The sequence below is a fragment of the Hyposmocoma kahamanoa genome, unplaced genomic scaffold, assembly GCF_003589595.1.
Source record: "Hyposmocoma kahamanoa isolate Upper Pololo Valley unplaced genomic scaffold, ASM358959v1 185, whole genome shotgun sequence".
NCBI lineage: Eukaryota > Metazoa > Arthropoda > Insecta > Lepidoptera > Cosmopterigidae > Hyposmocoma > Hyposmocoma kahamanoa.
This window is the reverse complement of record NW_020653715.1, coordinates 3,152,758-3,170,096: the sequence shown is the minus strand read 5'-3', so window position 1 is coordinate 3,170,096 and position 17,339 is coordinate 3,152,758. Positions and strand designations below refer to the sequence as shown.

The following is a 17,339-nucleotide window of genomic DNA, read 5'->3' as shown; positions in this document are numbered from 1 at the left end:
GATCTCTGCCTATTTGTTATTATAGGCAAAATAATTGCAAGCAAATTAAATTATACGACATTTCGAACAACAATAAACTTTTTTATTTGATTATTATCACAGCATACAAAGTTACTATTTAAAAATAACATTAAATAATCGAGTAATTTACAGATAATAATAAGAAATTATGAATAAAACACACGGTTCAGATGACACACAAACGAGATTGTTATTCGCGAATGACTAGATGGGCTTATTTATTACTATTTAGGACTTTGTATCGACCCATCAGAGTCAAATTCATAAAATTTACGTACGCTTTATTCTAAAGTAAAAAGCCGACGCAAGCATTAAAACGCCTAAAAATCAGTCTTACTTCAAAATTATTTTTTAATGTTAACTACACGTGCAAATGATTATAGTATTAAATAATAGTGACCATTGCACTGTACATAGCTGTTATAATTCTTCATTGCTCATTGCAGTGCGATCGGGTTTATCCTTTATGAGGGTAGGAAGACAGTTTAACGTAATTTTGTAGTAAGACCAATTGTTATTTAAAAATCTCCTATAATGTACAAGCTTCTTGCTTTCAGTTATAAAAAAAAGAAGTACAAAGAATAAAAAATAATAAAAATTTATTGTCCTGATCAAAAACAACGATTGAATATGTTGGCAACTTAAACTCAATGCTGTCTGTGCAAAATGTATTGCTTTTTTATGTCAAAAACATCTTTGATTGCTACTTCATCGTATTATATTTATTCGCGAGTTAACCAATTTACAACGTATCTCAAAATTATAATTACAAGACAAATAAAAAACTCAATAATTCATAATTTAAAAAAAATACAATCAAATGTCATATAAATATCGGTGTATAAACGGCCGAAATGTTAAAAAAACACACTGACAAACAAAGATAAGAACAAATATACTTGATAGCCTATTTCGTAACTTAATGGTGACGGTAAATTCGCGTTACAATAATTAAAATTTAACGTACATTTTTACTACACACTTCAAGAGTGTCTAGGAATCAAGGGCGTTTTTGCCAACTAGGTACTGAAAATCAGATTTTTTAATTTTTTCTTTTTTAATCGATGGACTTTTCCCTTTTCAATTCCTTAAAAAACTTGATTTTCATTCATTAACAAAAAAGTGGTGATCCCTATATATAACTGCAATTAATCTGAATACAAAATGAAAGGGCACTTAAATAAAGGCATAAAGCGAATAAGTCCATCGAAATCACGCGGAATGGCCGTAATTGTGTACTATTTGAGGTCAAATACATATAAGAAATGCCGGGGGATTGTGAAGAGGCAAGTCCACGAGTTCGAAGAGCAACGTAAAACTCAACTCGACGCTAGACGTGACGAGATAAAGGCCCGCCCATCCTCTGCCATTAGCTATAGCTACGTTGGCGATGCACTCACGTGCCCTCAATGTGCACGAGGAGGGTTCGCCGCGAAGATTGGCTACATATACGGCGACGGCGTATCCGAACACGGTCAGATAGATACAATCTGATATTTAAGGTCTCTATAACAGAAATGTGTTAAAACCCAATGAACCGGCACGGGTTTTAACCTATTTCTGTCCAAAATCGTGAGCAGAAACGGTGAGTACTATAACAAATTTCGATGCAAAAAAATCTTTTTTAGACGAAGGAGGCAACACCACACAATACGCACCTTGCAATCCTGGGGATTCTCACTACTAAGGATGCACAATTCAATTTTTATGAAGATCGATTCAAGTGCATACGATCTAACGATTTTTTGTATCGATTTTCAAGCGTATCGATTCAATAGAAAGGCGAATCGAATCGTCCAGACAAGAAAGCAATAAACATTTTGTAATAATTTGAACAAGACTCGACTTACAACAAATATTTAGTTGTGAATAGTTTTACCCTCGATTTCGGGCATTCATATAAAATCTCTGCTTCCTAATAAATCGCGTGTCACCTATGCCTCTACCATGCGATTGACAGTTATCGCTGGCGACCGCGCAACATGTTTGTATACAAAATGTTGTTTTTTCTTGTAACGCTAGCGGCGCTGTATAATTTGTCATTTTGCGTTTGTGAAGTAATTAACGCGGTCGCTAACGACAACGATCACAGTAAACTCGTGGTAGAGGCACTAATTGCGACTGCCTCACGCCATCGAAATAACACACAATTACGACATCCATTTAGCTGGAGAATTCAACCTTTGGTGTTATCTATAGCTAACAGTCATCTTGCATGATCGACAACATCACGTTTGAACACGGTAAGAACATAAAAAGTATTATAAAGAAAAACTTCAAACTTTTGTAAATTAACAATGTTTTACCTTTTTCAAATGACCGGCCGCTATCTGCCGTGTATTTCAAGTACAGGCCATGCCCCAAGATAATTGACCTTTTGGTACCTAGAGCTTTGAAATTTGTATTCTGTATTTAAGTAAGTATACTTTAAAGCTCAAATTGGCTTAAATTGTTTCTTAGAACATCATTCACTAATGATAAATAACGTAAAGCACACGCTCAAAGCCCCGCACTAGGGGCCACACACATCCAAACTGACGAGAGAAATAAATGTAGGCCATACAAATATTTCGCCCGGGACCGGGATCGTGGCAAACCAGCATGGTAACCGTTGAACCACGTAAACAATTAATGCAATAAAGAAGTCTATACCAAAATGAATTTTACTTTTATTCCCACTTATCTACCCAGAACCAAAAGGTCGGTTGGAAAGTCAGGTATCATAAGGCATCAACTGTACATACAAAGAACACGTTTTACAAGACTTAAAGCCTATAAACTATATCTTCTTAAAATTAGTCAAATAACGATGAGACAATATGAATTCAAAACAAGAAATAAATATTCAAAAATCGACACAAGGACCAGCGCGGTTCGCTTGCATACGTGTAAAAAGTGGACTGATGAGATATTATAGGTAGTACTAGCTTGGTACACCAATACTCACAGAGCCGTCTTTAGATAAAATAGGGTCCATGGCAACTTAGACAGGGAGTCCAACAAAAGCAATTTCCTAAATAGTTGCCTATGTAAAGTCCAATTACACATGACAGAATCATAATATGAAAAGGTGTCACAAAAGAGTAAAATTATTTGCCACGCCATTTATGGGGATGGTTCCCGAACTAAACAGGAACATCCAAAACCTCTGCACTTTTCAGAGGTGTACGGTGTAGGGCCCCGGATTCCCGCATGAAGTATACATGGTGTTCAAATTGTTTATGAATAAATTCCATCAACATTTTTCCTTCAGTGCCAAAATCAGCTAAAATTATACAGTTGTTTGATAAATTCGTAATTACTTTTAGGGGTTACGCGATCGCGAGGACCTTGCCTAAAGACGGCACTGTGTCATATGTTTATTAACCGACTTCAAAAAAAGGAGGAGGTTCTCAATTCGACTGTATGTTTTTTTTTTGTATGTATGTTACGCGATAACTCCGTTATTTCCGAACCGATTTTCATGATTCTATTTTGTTGGCAAGAGGGTACCTCCATAGTGGTCCCATTTAATTTTGAAAAAAATCATCCACCTCTAAGGGTGGCTGTTCATTTTTACATTTTTATAAATAGCCCCTAAATTTTATTATAAGGAGCAATTATTTTAATGGTTGATTTTGCTATTCTCCAATTCAAGGCGTTTTTCTCTCTCAGTATACTTTGAGTAGTGAGATCCGATTTTTATTATCTTCTACGTCAAGTCCCGTACAGTGACGAACTAAGGGATGAATACGGGTTTGCGTGCTTTCCGGCAACCGATTTCTATAAAACTTGGTAATTATATGTAATTCCTCGTGCTTTTGAGGTCGGTTTGTTTAGTACTCTGTACTGAGATTGTATTGTCATGTCCAAGTCGAACTTAATAGCATTTGAAATTTATAAATTCGCCAGTTAAAAAAATTGTACCTACCGTGCTCAAAATTTGTTTTTGTCGTTCCACACGCACACGAACACAAATCAACTCTCCAATACACCAGCATTTGAATAATGAATCTAGACTGGTCGGTAATTTCCCACGGGTTTGTAAAACATCTGTCCGGAGGACACCCTGCGGAATATTTCTTTGAGAAGCAGGTTTTTTTCTTTCTTGATCTTGGAGAGAAAGCCTCTGTTCTCATTGGCTCGGCGGGAAAGGTACGGGAGGACTTCCGTTACTGGACCATATGGGACGTATTTGTACGCTGAGTAGCCTGCTTGACCTGAAGAACAAACAATGTACCTATATATAATTATTAATAAAAAGATCGAACACTAATAAAAATTCCTTTGACCGGACAGGATTTGAACCTATGACCACGCTGTACCGTAGCGTCGCTCTATCAATTGAGCTGCAGGTCGATAAGTATAAAATATATTGTTTTACTAACTATTTTTGAATTTTTATGCCTTTTACATTAAAGTGCAAATTTATAACATGTCACATCACTATATAGTGATGTGACATGTTATGAATTTCCATATGTTATGAATGTTATGAATCCATAGGCTTGGCGTCTAGACGCCACGTTTCTGTCAGTGGCGATAAAAAGGTTAATTAATTAGAATACATTTATTGTGCAGTAAGTAAATTAGCAGACTTTATCTCAGCGAGTGTCGGTTGGAAGAGAACTCTTCTATAGATAAGCTCAACTTTGCATGTCCTATGTTGCGTATGCCTTGTACAAAAACAGTGATAAAGATTTCTTAGAAAAAAGAAGACATACCTAGCGGGAAGGTTACATGGTCGCACATGCCCAAGAGCTGCCCGAAGCAGACGACCTTATCCTCGGGCTTAATGCCGTTCTCCTTCATCAGATTGATGGCATACCGGACCGTGTCCTCGTTGTGGGACGCGATCATGATTCCGACGCGCCCTTTCATGTCACCCTGTAGAAGAATGTCCTTGATAATTTTGATCTATGATGATCAATGATCGGAACTAGGGGATATAATTTACCTAAAGTTTGAACGTTTACTTAGTATGGACATATCCATTTCCGCGGTATAACCAAAAAAATATCCCAGGATTCATGTCACCATATCAACGCATATAATATTAGGCGACGAATAAAATTAATATAGGCATATTATTCAGTTTTATTTATTTCTATGTATTTCATTACAATAATTACAATGTTTATACATACTAAACGTACTTACTAAGGAATTGTTCTCTCAAAAGACGAAATCAAGATGTCAAACAATAGAAACCGTCAATATACCTTGATTTCGTACTGTGTGAAATGTGTGTGAAAGAGAAAGCCGTTACTTCTTTCTACAGCGAAATATGCGAGCGAAAAAAGCGCTCTTGTAAAATGTTTTGCTGAGCAGGAATCCACATATAAAAATACAACTATAATATTATTTTTTACCGGTTTCAAAAAAGGAGGAGGTTCTCAATTCGACTGTATGTTTTTTTTTTGTATGTATGTTACGCGATAACTCCAGTATTTGTGAACCGATTTACATGATTCTTTTTTTTGTTGGAAAGGGGGTACTTCCATAGTGGTACCATTTCATTTTGAAGGAAATCATCCATCTCTAAGGGTGGCTGTTCACACATGAAGATTCATTTTTATAAATAGCGCCTAACTTTTCTTAAGGAGCAATTATTTTAATGGTTGATTTTGCTATTTCTCCAATTCAAGGCGTTTTTCTCTCAATGTTCTTTGAGTAGTGAGAACCGATTTTTATTATCTCCAGTGTCAAGTCCTGTATAGTGGCGAATTTAAGAATATTTCAATAAAACTTAGCAAATAGACGTAAGTCCACGTACGTTTGAGGTCGGTTTTTTTAGTACTCTGTAATGAGATTATTTGAGACAATAATTCGTAACAATTTTCATTAAATAATACGCATATTCAAATTTAGGCAGTTCCGGGATTTGTAGAAGGGATGTCCACATTATTATTTACGTTGCTGGAATTTTAGGTTCTTTAACTCCCTCGATTCCGTTCACTGATGATGATGATTATCATGGCGTTTCAAATGTCTAGTTGGTCATTTTTTTACGACACCAGGTGATGGGACGTACAAGTCGTGCCCCTGGTGGTAAGCGACACGTCTGTCCATAGTAGTAGTGTCCCTATCGAATTCAGTTCGGTGCCCGGTCAGAAACGGACGCGTCCAATACGCAGTGAGAATTATTATAATTCGAGTTTCGCGCGGCATAGGCCGCTGCGCGTAAGTGGCAATGGGTTCCCAACAACTCATAGCCAATGAGCTTTTGGCGTTTGTCCCACACGCCATCGATACTATGGACGAAGTCAGCATCGTGCAGATTTGCAAATCCAACTTCAACGAGAGCCTCGGCAAAGCTGAGCAGATGCCATCTCGCCGGAGGGATGGAGGCGTGAAGAGTCTCCAGGATGTTATCACACTCCTGAAGGATACTGACCCGGACGACGGGCCTACATTCGTGGCGAAGGAGCTACACAAACTGGCCCCCGTCACGTTCGACCACGTCGATATTACCAGGTTGCTGAATGATATCATTTCCCTGAAGTCAAGCCTGGCCAAGGTGCAGTGTAGATTGGAGGCTTCAGATAGGACCGTAAGTGAGCTGCGTGCCCAAGTTGCGTTATTAAGCAACGCTGCTTCGGTATGTAGTTCAGTACATAATTAAAAAAGCGGGCCTTTTTAAGAACACTCTCAATTTGATCTAAGAATGTTCTTCGTGCCCTGTCGATTGCAGCAGGCTTTGGAAAATCCTTAATTTTTGGAGGTACTTCAAGACAATTGTGAAAGTACAAATTTCATAATTTAGTATAAATACCTTGTATCTGGAAAGGATCTCCTTGATGCACTTGTGGTAGGAGGCGGTGGTGGCTTCATAATTGGGACATGTGGGATCCTCATAGCCCATCGCGGCCGCTCGCGCGCGCTCCTGCGCACACCAGCAATTGTTTTTACTAAAGAATAACTTTTTTGAAAGGTTCGTTTCTTAAATGTGTAAATCATCCCCCGACCGTCAACGTCGTCAAATTATTTAATAGTCTCCGATAGTCCCAATATACCAGCTAACGACCGGTTACTAATATATAGGCGACATCATGTATCACGAGTATTTTGTACATATCGTAAGTATTTTGTGTCTGTCTAGTGACAACCCTAGTGCACAATTTTTGGAAAAATAATAATAATAATAATGAAGTGCGGGTAGTTACAAAAACTGGCATGGCTTTAACACCCGCCTTTTCAGTCCTTTCGAGACTATGAATGTTGCAACACGCCCGAAACGTCGAAGTAACAGTAACAAAACTGTATATTTACATGATTAAAGGTGGTTTTCCACCGGCGCGGCGAGATGAGACCAATTGCCATTAATAACACGCGCGAGTTCGCGCGAATCATCGCGAACTAGCGCGAGTCATTGTGAGCCAGCGCGAGCCATCGCGAACTAGCACGAGTCACCGCGAGCTCGCTCTGTGATTGTGGATAGTGAAGATTCAGTGCTGCTCAGTTCATCTAGCGATAAATACGCGATGGCTCTCGCGAGTCCGCCTGAGAAATCGTGTTTCCGTTGCAGAGTATATTACTGAATGTAGGCAGCACTACTGTTCAATATTACAACCACAAATATTTTAATTCTCGCCTCGCCCCTATCTTCGTCAATGCGGTCTGCATTTCCATCAAAGATGGGCTACGAGAGAATTGAAATTTTGTCATACAAGTTTCAGTCCTCGTCTCACCTCGTCTGGCCTCGTCGGTGGAAAACCACCTTTAGTCCCGATTTTAATCAAATTTGACCATTAAAAAATTACCAAAACCGTTAAGAACATCGTGTGTCTCTAGGATCCGTCACGAGTTAATGTACAGACGGCATCACATCTATTTTTTTTTATAACATCTAGCTACACATTGGCGGGTACTGTGCCGTTGCACTAGAGGCGATAATCGAACAAAAGTGTATAGCTTAATGAGCTATTGACTGTATCAAGGGGCGCTCCTGAGTATAATCAAAATCATATATTGTTATTATATGTTAACCTGTTCCATGTAAGCGCCACGCACGCATTTGGCGGCCCAATAGAAGTTCTGCCGTTGCGCCTGCTCCAGGTCCGCCACCAACTCGTTGTACGTGTGCTTCAAGTACGTCTGATACGTGTTAAACACTAGGAATTTGTCCTGACAACAAAAAAAAATCATATTTACATAGTAATAAGTGAGGATGTTGTATACTAAATCTTAATATAAAATACGAGAGACGATACATTTTCTACCCTAACTCGTCCAAACCAAGATACATAATTTGAGGTACCAGGTACAAAATTGAGACATCGTACTCTGGAGGCTGGCAAAGTTTCCATTTAGTAGAGCCAAACTTATTCTTAAAAATTAACTGGCAAATTTTGAATATCAACAGAAATCTTACTACAGAAGCGTATAACATTTCACCTTAGATAAATTTGTTGTGACATTGGAGTTGACTGTCTAGAACGAGAAAAATTACTATTCTTCGGAAATTGAACAATTTTTTAGATCTAAATCACCAGAGGCGTAAAACTAATCGTTAGTAAAGCCGGTCCAACATAAAAATCTACCTTAACAACTACTTATTTTTCCGTTAAAAAGCCACCTTGTGATACTTATTAGCACAGAAGATACTATATAACCCGATGGTTTTCGAGTTTTCAGCCGCCATTATTAGATCTTATCCTACAATGGTTTTACAGCAAACTTTTGCAAATGTGTGTATTTCGATACGGGCGTCTAGGTTTCATGAATGAAATAGAAGCCGGGATCCGACCGGCTTGCGTGATAGACCGCGCCCTGTGATTGGCAGATATGACGAGATCCACCATACTCCGTATTATTGAATATTTTGAACATAAGTTTTTTAAGAGGCGGGGTATATACGCGTTGTTTAGTACAATATTGTGGTAATACGTGGAAAATTTTAGGGAAACCGGGTGGAATCGAGTTATGTGGACGCCTCGGCACTGTAAATACCGTATATTTGTTTTTTTCAAAGGTAGCTTTCCAAATGAAATCGAAAAATCATTTATACCATGGGTAAAATAAATTTCCAATTGAAAAACGACATTTTTTAAGCTCGTGCTCATTCCCTGTGCTGACTTCCCTAAGAAAAACGAGCAACAAAATTTTAATCAAATCTGTGCGGAATCTAGAGCCGTCTTCTTCCCATACATCTTTATCTAACAAGTCGTCAATTTTGTAAAATACATTTTCAGTTAATGTAAATTTTAAACTTAGGCAACAATAATCTTAATATATGCTCAATTCCCCAGAAAAAATCGTGTACCTTAGTTAAACCACAATCGTTTCAAGACAACAATCGAGGGAAACCTGCTATTTTACCTTATGTAAGAGGTGTCACAGACAAGATCTAAAGAGTCCTCAGACAATGCATCTATCAAGACCTATTTCAAGCCCCTGTGGAAAATTTCCCATTTCCTCGTGAAAACATCCCCTTACAGGATGCAGGAGTTTACAAGCTTGAATGCGAGTGCGGTCTCTCTTATATCGGAGAAACGAATTAAAGTATTTGTATCCGCGTCAAAGAACATTATAGCTGATGTCAAACACCGTCGCGTAAACAAGTCTGCAGTCTGTGAGCATGCTTAGATAAACCTATACATTTGTTATCGCTAAATAAGATCCAACTTATTTCACTTCGCTTTTATTGAGATTAAATTCACTATTATTCTCTAAGTTCACCATCGGATCAAGACTGATCTAACCCTTACCACGGGTATTTTATGACTCATTAAGGTGGTAGTGTGAAGTTAGGCGTGAATACCTCGTCAACAAAAAGTCGTTGAAAAACCAAATACGAAGATCCGACAACAAGCACAATTCGTGAGGTCCGCAGGTTCGTTCCGTGGCTTAGTTGGCATAGCATCTGCCACGATTTGCTAGGAGACGTCGGTTCGAATCCGACCAAATCGAAGGAATTTTTTCGGAGTGTTCGATCTTTGTATTAATAATTATAACAAACTAGTGGAGTAATTTCACAAAAAAAAATTGAATGTTAATTTGATGAAACATTCTGACTTTCAATAAAAACTTAATTACATTCAATTAAGTTAGAAAAAACCATGTCCTTGCAAAAGAAATCCATTATCTACTTAGGATGCTGCGAAACAACATCCTAATTTCAAAGGAAAGATGGTTTCTCGGTACCACCATTTTGTAATCTCACGTTTATTATCGAGTTCAGCTTTACGTTGCTCTTCAAACTCGTGGACTGCTACTAAACAATAACTACGTCTACAGTAGTTATGAGGGAACCCACACCTCTTTGCTTAACTATAGTTAGGAAAATATTCGCAACTTAAAGAAGTTAATTATAAAAATGTAGATGGAAACACACCTTGTTGTACGTACGCATCATCTCCATCGTGATTCGGGAGATTGCAGGTTGGAAATACACTTGCTCAGCGTCGATCATAATCCTCACGTCCACTTCGTTGGCAATCTGCAAAGCGAAACACCGTATTAGATTTCAGTTGTGGTATACAAACCAGCTGGTAGGTATAAATGGCATTACCCGTGGCGGTATTTCGTATCATCGGAAAGTCTGATTTTAATAAATTTTAAATAGTCTGTTTATCGAAATAATTTGTTTGTTACAAGAAACGAAAGTAAAGCTTATACAGGGGTATGCAGTATGGTCGCTTCTTTTTTGGAGAACTAAATTAATAACTCCAATTCGACGTCGTTCAGCAATTAACCGCTAGATGGCAGCACATTGATTTAAATTTCTATATAATATCAAAACGTCGTCACTTGTAATAATAGGTATTGAACATTCAACGATGTGCCAACAGGGTAAAGTTTAAATTATATTAACAATCCAGAATTTGTTATTTCTTTTTAAATTTGAAACTACGTCAATCAATATCAAGATTTTGTAGTGTTTCAAATTAACAATGTGTGAGTTTTGGCGACATCAATTCTGATAGTAATCGAGCCTTAAAACACTTCCATTAAAAAAACAATTATTCCGTGGATAGGACAGTCAGTGACGAAAGCAACAATTTAAGACGCTAATTATAAAAGCAGCAAAAGAGCGCCATACGCCATCCGATATCGGTCGATCCTCCTATACATATTGTATATGTTGCAGCTGTATTGTGTAAAGCACCGTATTACATTACAAAAGCGCGCTGTTTTCTAATTTCGAAGCCGAAGCTAGGCCTGTGCATCACTATTACAGATTAAGAAAGTTCTCTAGATCGATAAGGTAAGTTGCTTTATCGCGGACTTGTTTAAAAGTAGCTTACCTGGATGATATGGTTAAGCCTAGCCAACATGTTTCTGAACATGGTCTCTTCTTCCTTGGAAATCTGACTGATGAGTCTTCGCATCTGGCCAGTCTTAGGGTCCGGCACGCGGAACGTATCGGATAGATTCATGTCCTTGTCCAAGATATTTGACCACGGGAACAAGTGGACGATACTGCAATTAATAATTATTATTTCACCTCACTAGCTCGGAAAGGCTTTCTTTCTCATTAGAAACTAAAAAAAATTTGTAGCAGTAGAGTTTTTGTGAAGGAGTTCGTCCAGGAAAGTACTGCCACCTTACCTACTTCTGCCGCCAAGTAGTAATGTCAGCATTACTTTGTTCCGGTTTTGCAGGGTAAGGGTGCTGGTGAAATTACAGGCACATGGGACTTGTCAACTTACATCTCGAGGTGACGGGCGCAGTGGCAGTGCTCTTCAGATCTTTGCGATATAAAGTTCTGAGTGGCACTGCAAGTGTTATGGACAGGCGTGTAGCTTACCACCAGGCGCACGACTTGTTCGTCCCGTCACTTGATATTATATAACAAAAAAATAAAATAAAAAAAAGAAATCTGCGCGGAAAAGCGTTTTCCACGCTAGCGTGGAAAGGTTTTTGAAATTCGAACTTCACGATGGATTGTGGTGTACCTAACTTTTACTTTCGATGAAAAAGAACATAATGACACGTTCAACTACGCGATTTGTCTCATACATTATTTATGTAGTATAAATCCGTTGGCATATTCTATTCTCATTTTTGTTGACATAGACAACGATAACTAATTTGTTTAATAAAACTAATTTGCTATTGTTCAGCTGTTTTTCTTTCATCTACCATTTTCCTCTAGTGAGGTGAAAAGTTGTGTGTTTCGCTCGGCAGCAAAGTTGTTTTGCGTCTCGTGTCTTGAAACCCTCGCTACGCCCAGGATTCTATTATTTAATCACTCGCGTCCTTCCCTTGGTCAGGTTTCAATACAAACACTCGCGTCAAACAACAATTTCGCAGCCTTGCATAACAAATAACTATTGTTACGTGAAGAAAATCATAATATTTATACTTATTTCATAAGTAGGTAAACAAATCACACTTGAAATAATCAAATTTCAATATGTTTTACTACCACTATATTCAATTATTTTTTGTGAAATGACTCCAATTATTTGTTAAAATTATTAATTAACACAAAGATCGAACACTAAGAAAAAACCCCTTCGATCCGGATGGTTTCTGGCGACCCGAAATCGAAGGAACTTTTCAATCAATGTTACATCGCTGTGTTGCTCAAATTTCGTTATTACATTTCGCAGATTCATTCTTAGCGATCTATTAACAGATTTATAGCCAAGTGACAAGTCTCCAATTTCAATTGTAGGTAATCGAAATTCACGTACAGATAAGCTCATTTGATCATCAATTTGATTAATTTGTGTAGGTATTATATTTGATAATCGCGAAATAGTATAAAAAATTTCGCACTATCCATCTCGTTTTACAAGCATGTAATGACGCGTGTTAAAACAAAAGAAGTAAAAACATAAATCATAGATTAATAAGCAGCAGTTTCTGACTACACAACAATAAAGTATTATATGATTATAACAGTTACTAGAGTTACCATATAAATTTAAAAATTACAAAAAAAGACTCAACGATATCTATGTACTTGACTAGGCTGCATGGTCTAAAGATCTTTGCCTTTCAGCAAGGAAAAGTACATAACATACTATCAATAATTTCAACAACTCGACTGTATGTACCTTTTTTCTTTTACTTAATTCGTTTTTTTTTTTTAGTAATATAATAATTATAAATAGTAAGCGGAAGGCCCCTGGGTCAAATGAAAATGGAAAGTATTGTGCAACTATTAGCGAGTTTGCTAAAGCTTTACATTAATTTCCCAACTACGGATAAATACCATTGGTAAACACTCAATATTATCTGCCTGCCCAGGTCATCCCCAATATCACTATTGATAGTGTTTTGTTTGGAACTATTTATCTATAGATTGAAGTCGTTGACTTGTACCTTATCCCAAAAACAAATCGATTAATTGATTGATTAGAATAGAATAGAATAGAATAGAATAGAAATCTTTTATTACTACGCTACAACAAAAATATACACAGTAATAAAGTGAATATAAAAAAAAGATGAAGCTACATTAAAACAAAAAATTAAAATAAAAATAACTGGAAAAAAAGGAATAAAAATACAATCATACACAACAACAAAGCAAACATGAAATATTTAACACAATTAGATTAAGTGTCATGTGCGCGGCTGTGGCGTATGTACTCGTAACAGGACTCAGCTATTGTCACCACCGAGAAAAGGCTGTGACGCTGATTTTCAGTGGGCCCTAAACTTGACGTAAATCAATTTGTGATTTTTTATGAGTGTATTCCGACGCCACGGTGTCGCGTCGAGTCCGAGTGCCTCGGGTCTGTACGTCACAGTTAAGACACACATTTGGCCTGAAGCCAGTATTACGATCTAAACTGATTCATTTGCAATTTTTAAAAGCTACCGCTCGCTATTGCCAAGAGCATTGCCCTGCATAATGCCAGTTTACATAACTATCGCAAGAGAAAAGTCATAGGACCTTTCAGCGCCTGCTCGGACAAGAAAAAACGTGAAAGATTTATTTTTATAATTATTAAACAAAGATAACGAACACTTAGAAAAAATTATCACTTAAATCCAGTTGGATTCGAACCAACGTCTCCCAGCAAACCGTGCCAGACGCTATGCCAACTAAGTCACAGAACAAACCAACGGACCTCACGAATTTTTCCATGTGTTTGTTGCAGATCTTTGTTTTTGGTTTTTAGCGACTTTTTAGCCGGAGCGCCATCTCTTGAGAAATTTATGACGTTTTTAAACGATTTATTTTAAATGAAATTTATTTTTGCACCTACCTACCAATTGGAATTTACGTTCACATGTGTTTACTTATAATTTGTAGATAAACGCTTACGACAATGCCCAAAGATGCCAATCTGAACCTTACGATAACTCAGTTGTCGACCGATCGCTTTTCATTTTTATTCACAACATCGAACGTCAAACTGCCGCTACTATACGCTAATGAACGTTACCAAACGTCCTATTGTTTACAAAGCAAGAACGTTATATGGAAATATCTTATTATTTTAAATGAAGTCTGGATTTTATTCAATTTTATTAATTTATTTCAATGCAAGAGGAATTCATTCCTATATTTTTAAAGTCTTAAAAATGTATATAAAGGGATTTTAGGTTAAACGACGATCCCTAAAATACATTTTATAATATAATATGACTTCCTTCTTGCATCACTAGTACCATTTTCCACATAGACAAGAGGTTATCTATGATTTTCCACTAAGCGACTAGCCGCGAGGGACCGCAGTCGTAGTGGCTAGTTTTACTTCATAGTCGCAGCCGCGTCAATGGGTATAATGCACAGACGTATATGGCATAATTACTTATTTGGATAAATAGGATACGCGCGCGGTCAGCCACCTGCGACTAGCCGCTTAGTGGAAAATGCGTGTTAGCACAGTATTACAATATCTTCCCTAGTTTTAGTCTTCTTGCATTATTAACTGCCTCAGTGGCCGAATGATTACCATGCTGGTCTGCGTGATGATTTTGATTAAAATCGGAATCGCAACGATCGAGTAGTCTCGTAATCAGATGGGTTTCCGAGCGAGAAGATGAACCGGGGGGGCCACTCTCGATCTCCGTCCGACATCCGTCCGAAACAATTACTGTGAAATAAGTAATATTCGACAAAATTAAAAGGCAAGTATCCAGTATGAAGCTTCATTCGCATCACGCGTCTTTTCATTTGGTCAAGTATTGCTTATTTGGCAATAATTGTTTCGGACGGATGTCGGACGGAGACCGAGAGTAAACCCCCCATTCCAACTATATCTTTCTAATTTGCGAGTTAAATGAACCATTGTTCCGATTTGAAATGTCAAAGTTTCCGATCGGCCAGTTGTGAATCGCAATTATGCGCCTCGACTCGAAAAAGACGCAGTTTCCAATCGGGAGAGGCAATCAAAATCAAGCTGCTGGTTCGATTCTCGAACCGCGGAAATATTTGTATGACCTATATTTTATTTCTCTCGTGAGCAAGCGAAGGTTTTAAGACACGAAACGCAAAATAGCCTTGCTGCCGAGCGAAACACACAACTTTTCACCAAACTATAGCGAGGAAAATGGTAGATGAAAGAAAAACAGTTGAACTTAACAAATCAGTTTTAATAAACAAATCAGTTATCATTGTCAATTTAATGTCAACAATAATAAGAATAAAATCAACCAACGGATTTACACAACATAAGTAATGTACGACACATCGCGTAGTTAGTTGAACATGTCATTATGGTTTTTTTTCATCGAAAGAAAAAGTTAAATACATCCTTAGAGGATGAAAAAAAATAAGGATGCACCACAATCCATCGCCAAGTTCGAATTTCAAAAACCAAAAAACGTTTTTGCGCGCAGATTTCTAACGAGAAAGAAAGACTGTCCGAGTCAGTGAAGTGTAAAAAAATTTTTATTTACTGTTGGCCATGCGTGCATAATATTTTATACGGAGCACAGACAGTACAATCATGAAGTATAAACGGTACTATTTGAGAGATTTGCCTATTTTACGTGTTGCCAACTTCCACTTGCCTGGATGCCAAAAAAATATTAAAAAACTCGGGACATTGACAAATCCACGCCGAATCAACATCCATTTCGGAGAACGGATTTCGTCTAAGGAGTTCAGAGCCGTTCATCGATAAAGCAGATTTTCTCCTATCTTTTTTGGTGGAATATCAGGCACATGGGACTTGCCAACTTACATCTCAATTTGACAGGCATAGTGGCAGTGCCCCTCAGATCTTTGCGATTTAAAGCTTCAAGTGGCATTGCAACCGCTATGCACAGGCGTGTCGCTTAACACCAGGCGCACGACTTGTTCATCATGTCACTTTGTATCATAAAAAAACAAAACAAAATAAGTGGGTATTTGACCTCCATGTTTGAGCATGCAATACCTACCCAAGACCCCCAACGTTATAGCGATTCGACCGATGATTGGAGATGACTCAGCGGTGGAGTTTGGGAATTGATCGAAAAAATTCGTCTATCATAGCTTAACCACGTGTTCATCTCAAATGCCAGAAATATTATTCTCGTGGTAAATGTCAACTGCATTGCTAGCGTCCCAAAGAAGCGTAATAAAGAAATGATTTACTATAGTCATACGTATAGTACAATAGTCGGGCAATATCAATTCTATTTTTACGAGGGCTGCAAGCGAAACAAGTGGGTGGCATGACATACAGGACAGCTGTCAGCTCGCAACGTGTCTATCGGCTCACATAATTGATTTGCTCACCTCCTCAAATTGATCAAGTTCGTCGTAATCAACTTCATACAGCCGAGATCTCGACTGCATGAAGTTGATAACGACTTCACTCATTAACTGCATGCAGTTGTAACCGTCTTCACGCATTAGATCGGTTACACACGGCGATTTTAAGCAGTGATGCAAACGCGATGTAAGCGCACGACTGCATCGATACGATTCATTGACCGTGGTCCTACTGCGTAGTTCTACTAGTAGTACCAAGGGCAACGTTTCTTGCTCGTGGTTCTACCAGTAGAAGTACAGGCAACATTGTATGGGCATTGGACCTACTGATCGGGTAGTACCTCTAGGTAAGGGGTTGGTATGGGCACTGGTAACTGGAATACTTAGAATTTATAGTCTTATTTCACCCTAGACCGAGTTTCTTGGCCTGATCAGTCGCCATTCCAAAGCATTCATCAGTGACTGCACGCACCGCACAATATTTTCACTTAAAAGCGATACTTACAGAAATAATTTATAAAATACATTAAACAGTGCACTTTATTACAAGATTATATCCTGCGTTTTTTTGTGAACTGTCACAGGGATCATCCTAGAGAACAATTGTAGTTAGCTCAGAACCAGCAACATTATTAATATTGATGGTGACTGTATTACCCGGTCCAATGCCCATACTATATTGCCCGTAGTCCTATTGGTAGAACCACGAGCAAAAAACATTGCCCTT

At 37.9% G+C, this 17,339-nt stretch overlaps 1 protein-coding gene across 2 annotated transcripts in view; it reads right to left on the bottom strand.

Annotated features, from left to right (window-relative positions):
- Positions 1–3,737: 3,737 nt before the first annotated feature.
- Positions 3,738–17,339, bottom strand: part of LOC113226252 (proline dehydrogenase 1, mitochondrial) — a 50,734-nt gene continuing 37,132 nt past the window's right edge. For both annotated transcript variants that reach the window (XM_026458813.1, XM_026458814.1), the window contains 6 exons: positions 11,250–11,424; positions 10,337–10,441; positions 7,990–8,127; positions 6,776–6,886; positions 4,725–4,887; positions 3,738–4,220 (listed from right to left, as the gene is read on the bottom strand). In XM_026458813.1, the coding sequence (XP_026314598.1) occupies positions 4,015–4,220; positions 4,725–4,887; positions 6,776–6,886; positions 7,990–8,127; positions 10,337–10,441; positions 11,250–11,424 (898 nt within the window). In that variant the 3' untranslated portion in view covers positions 3,738–4,014. The remainder of the gene's footprint in view (positions 4,221–4,724; positions 4,888–6,775; positions 6,887–7,989; positions 8,128–10,336; positions 10,442–11,249; positions 11,425–17,339) is intronic.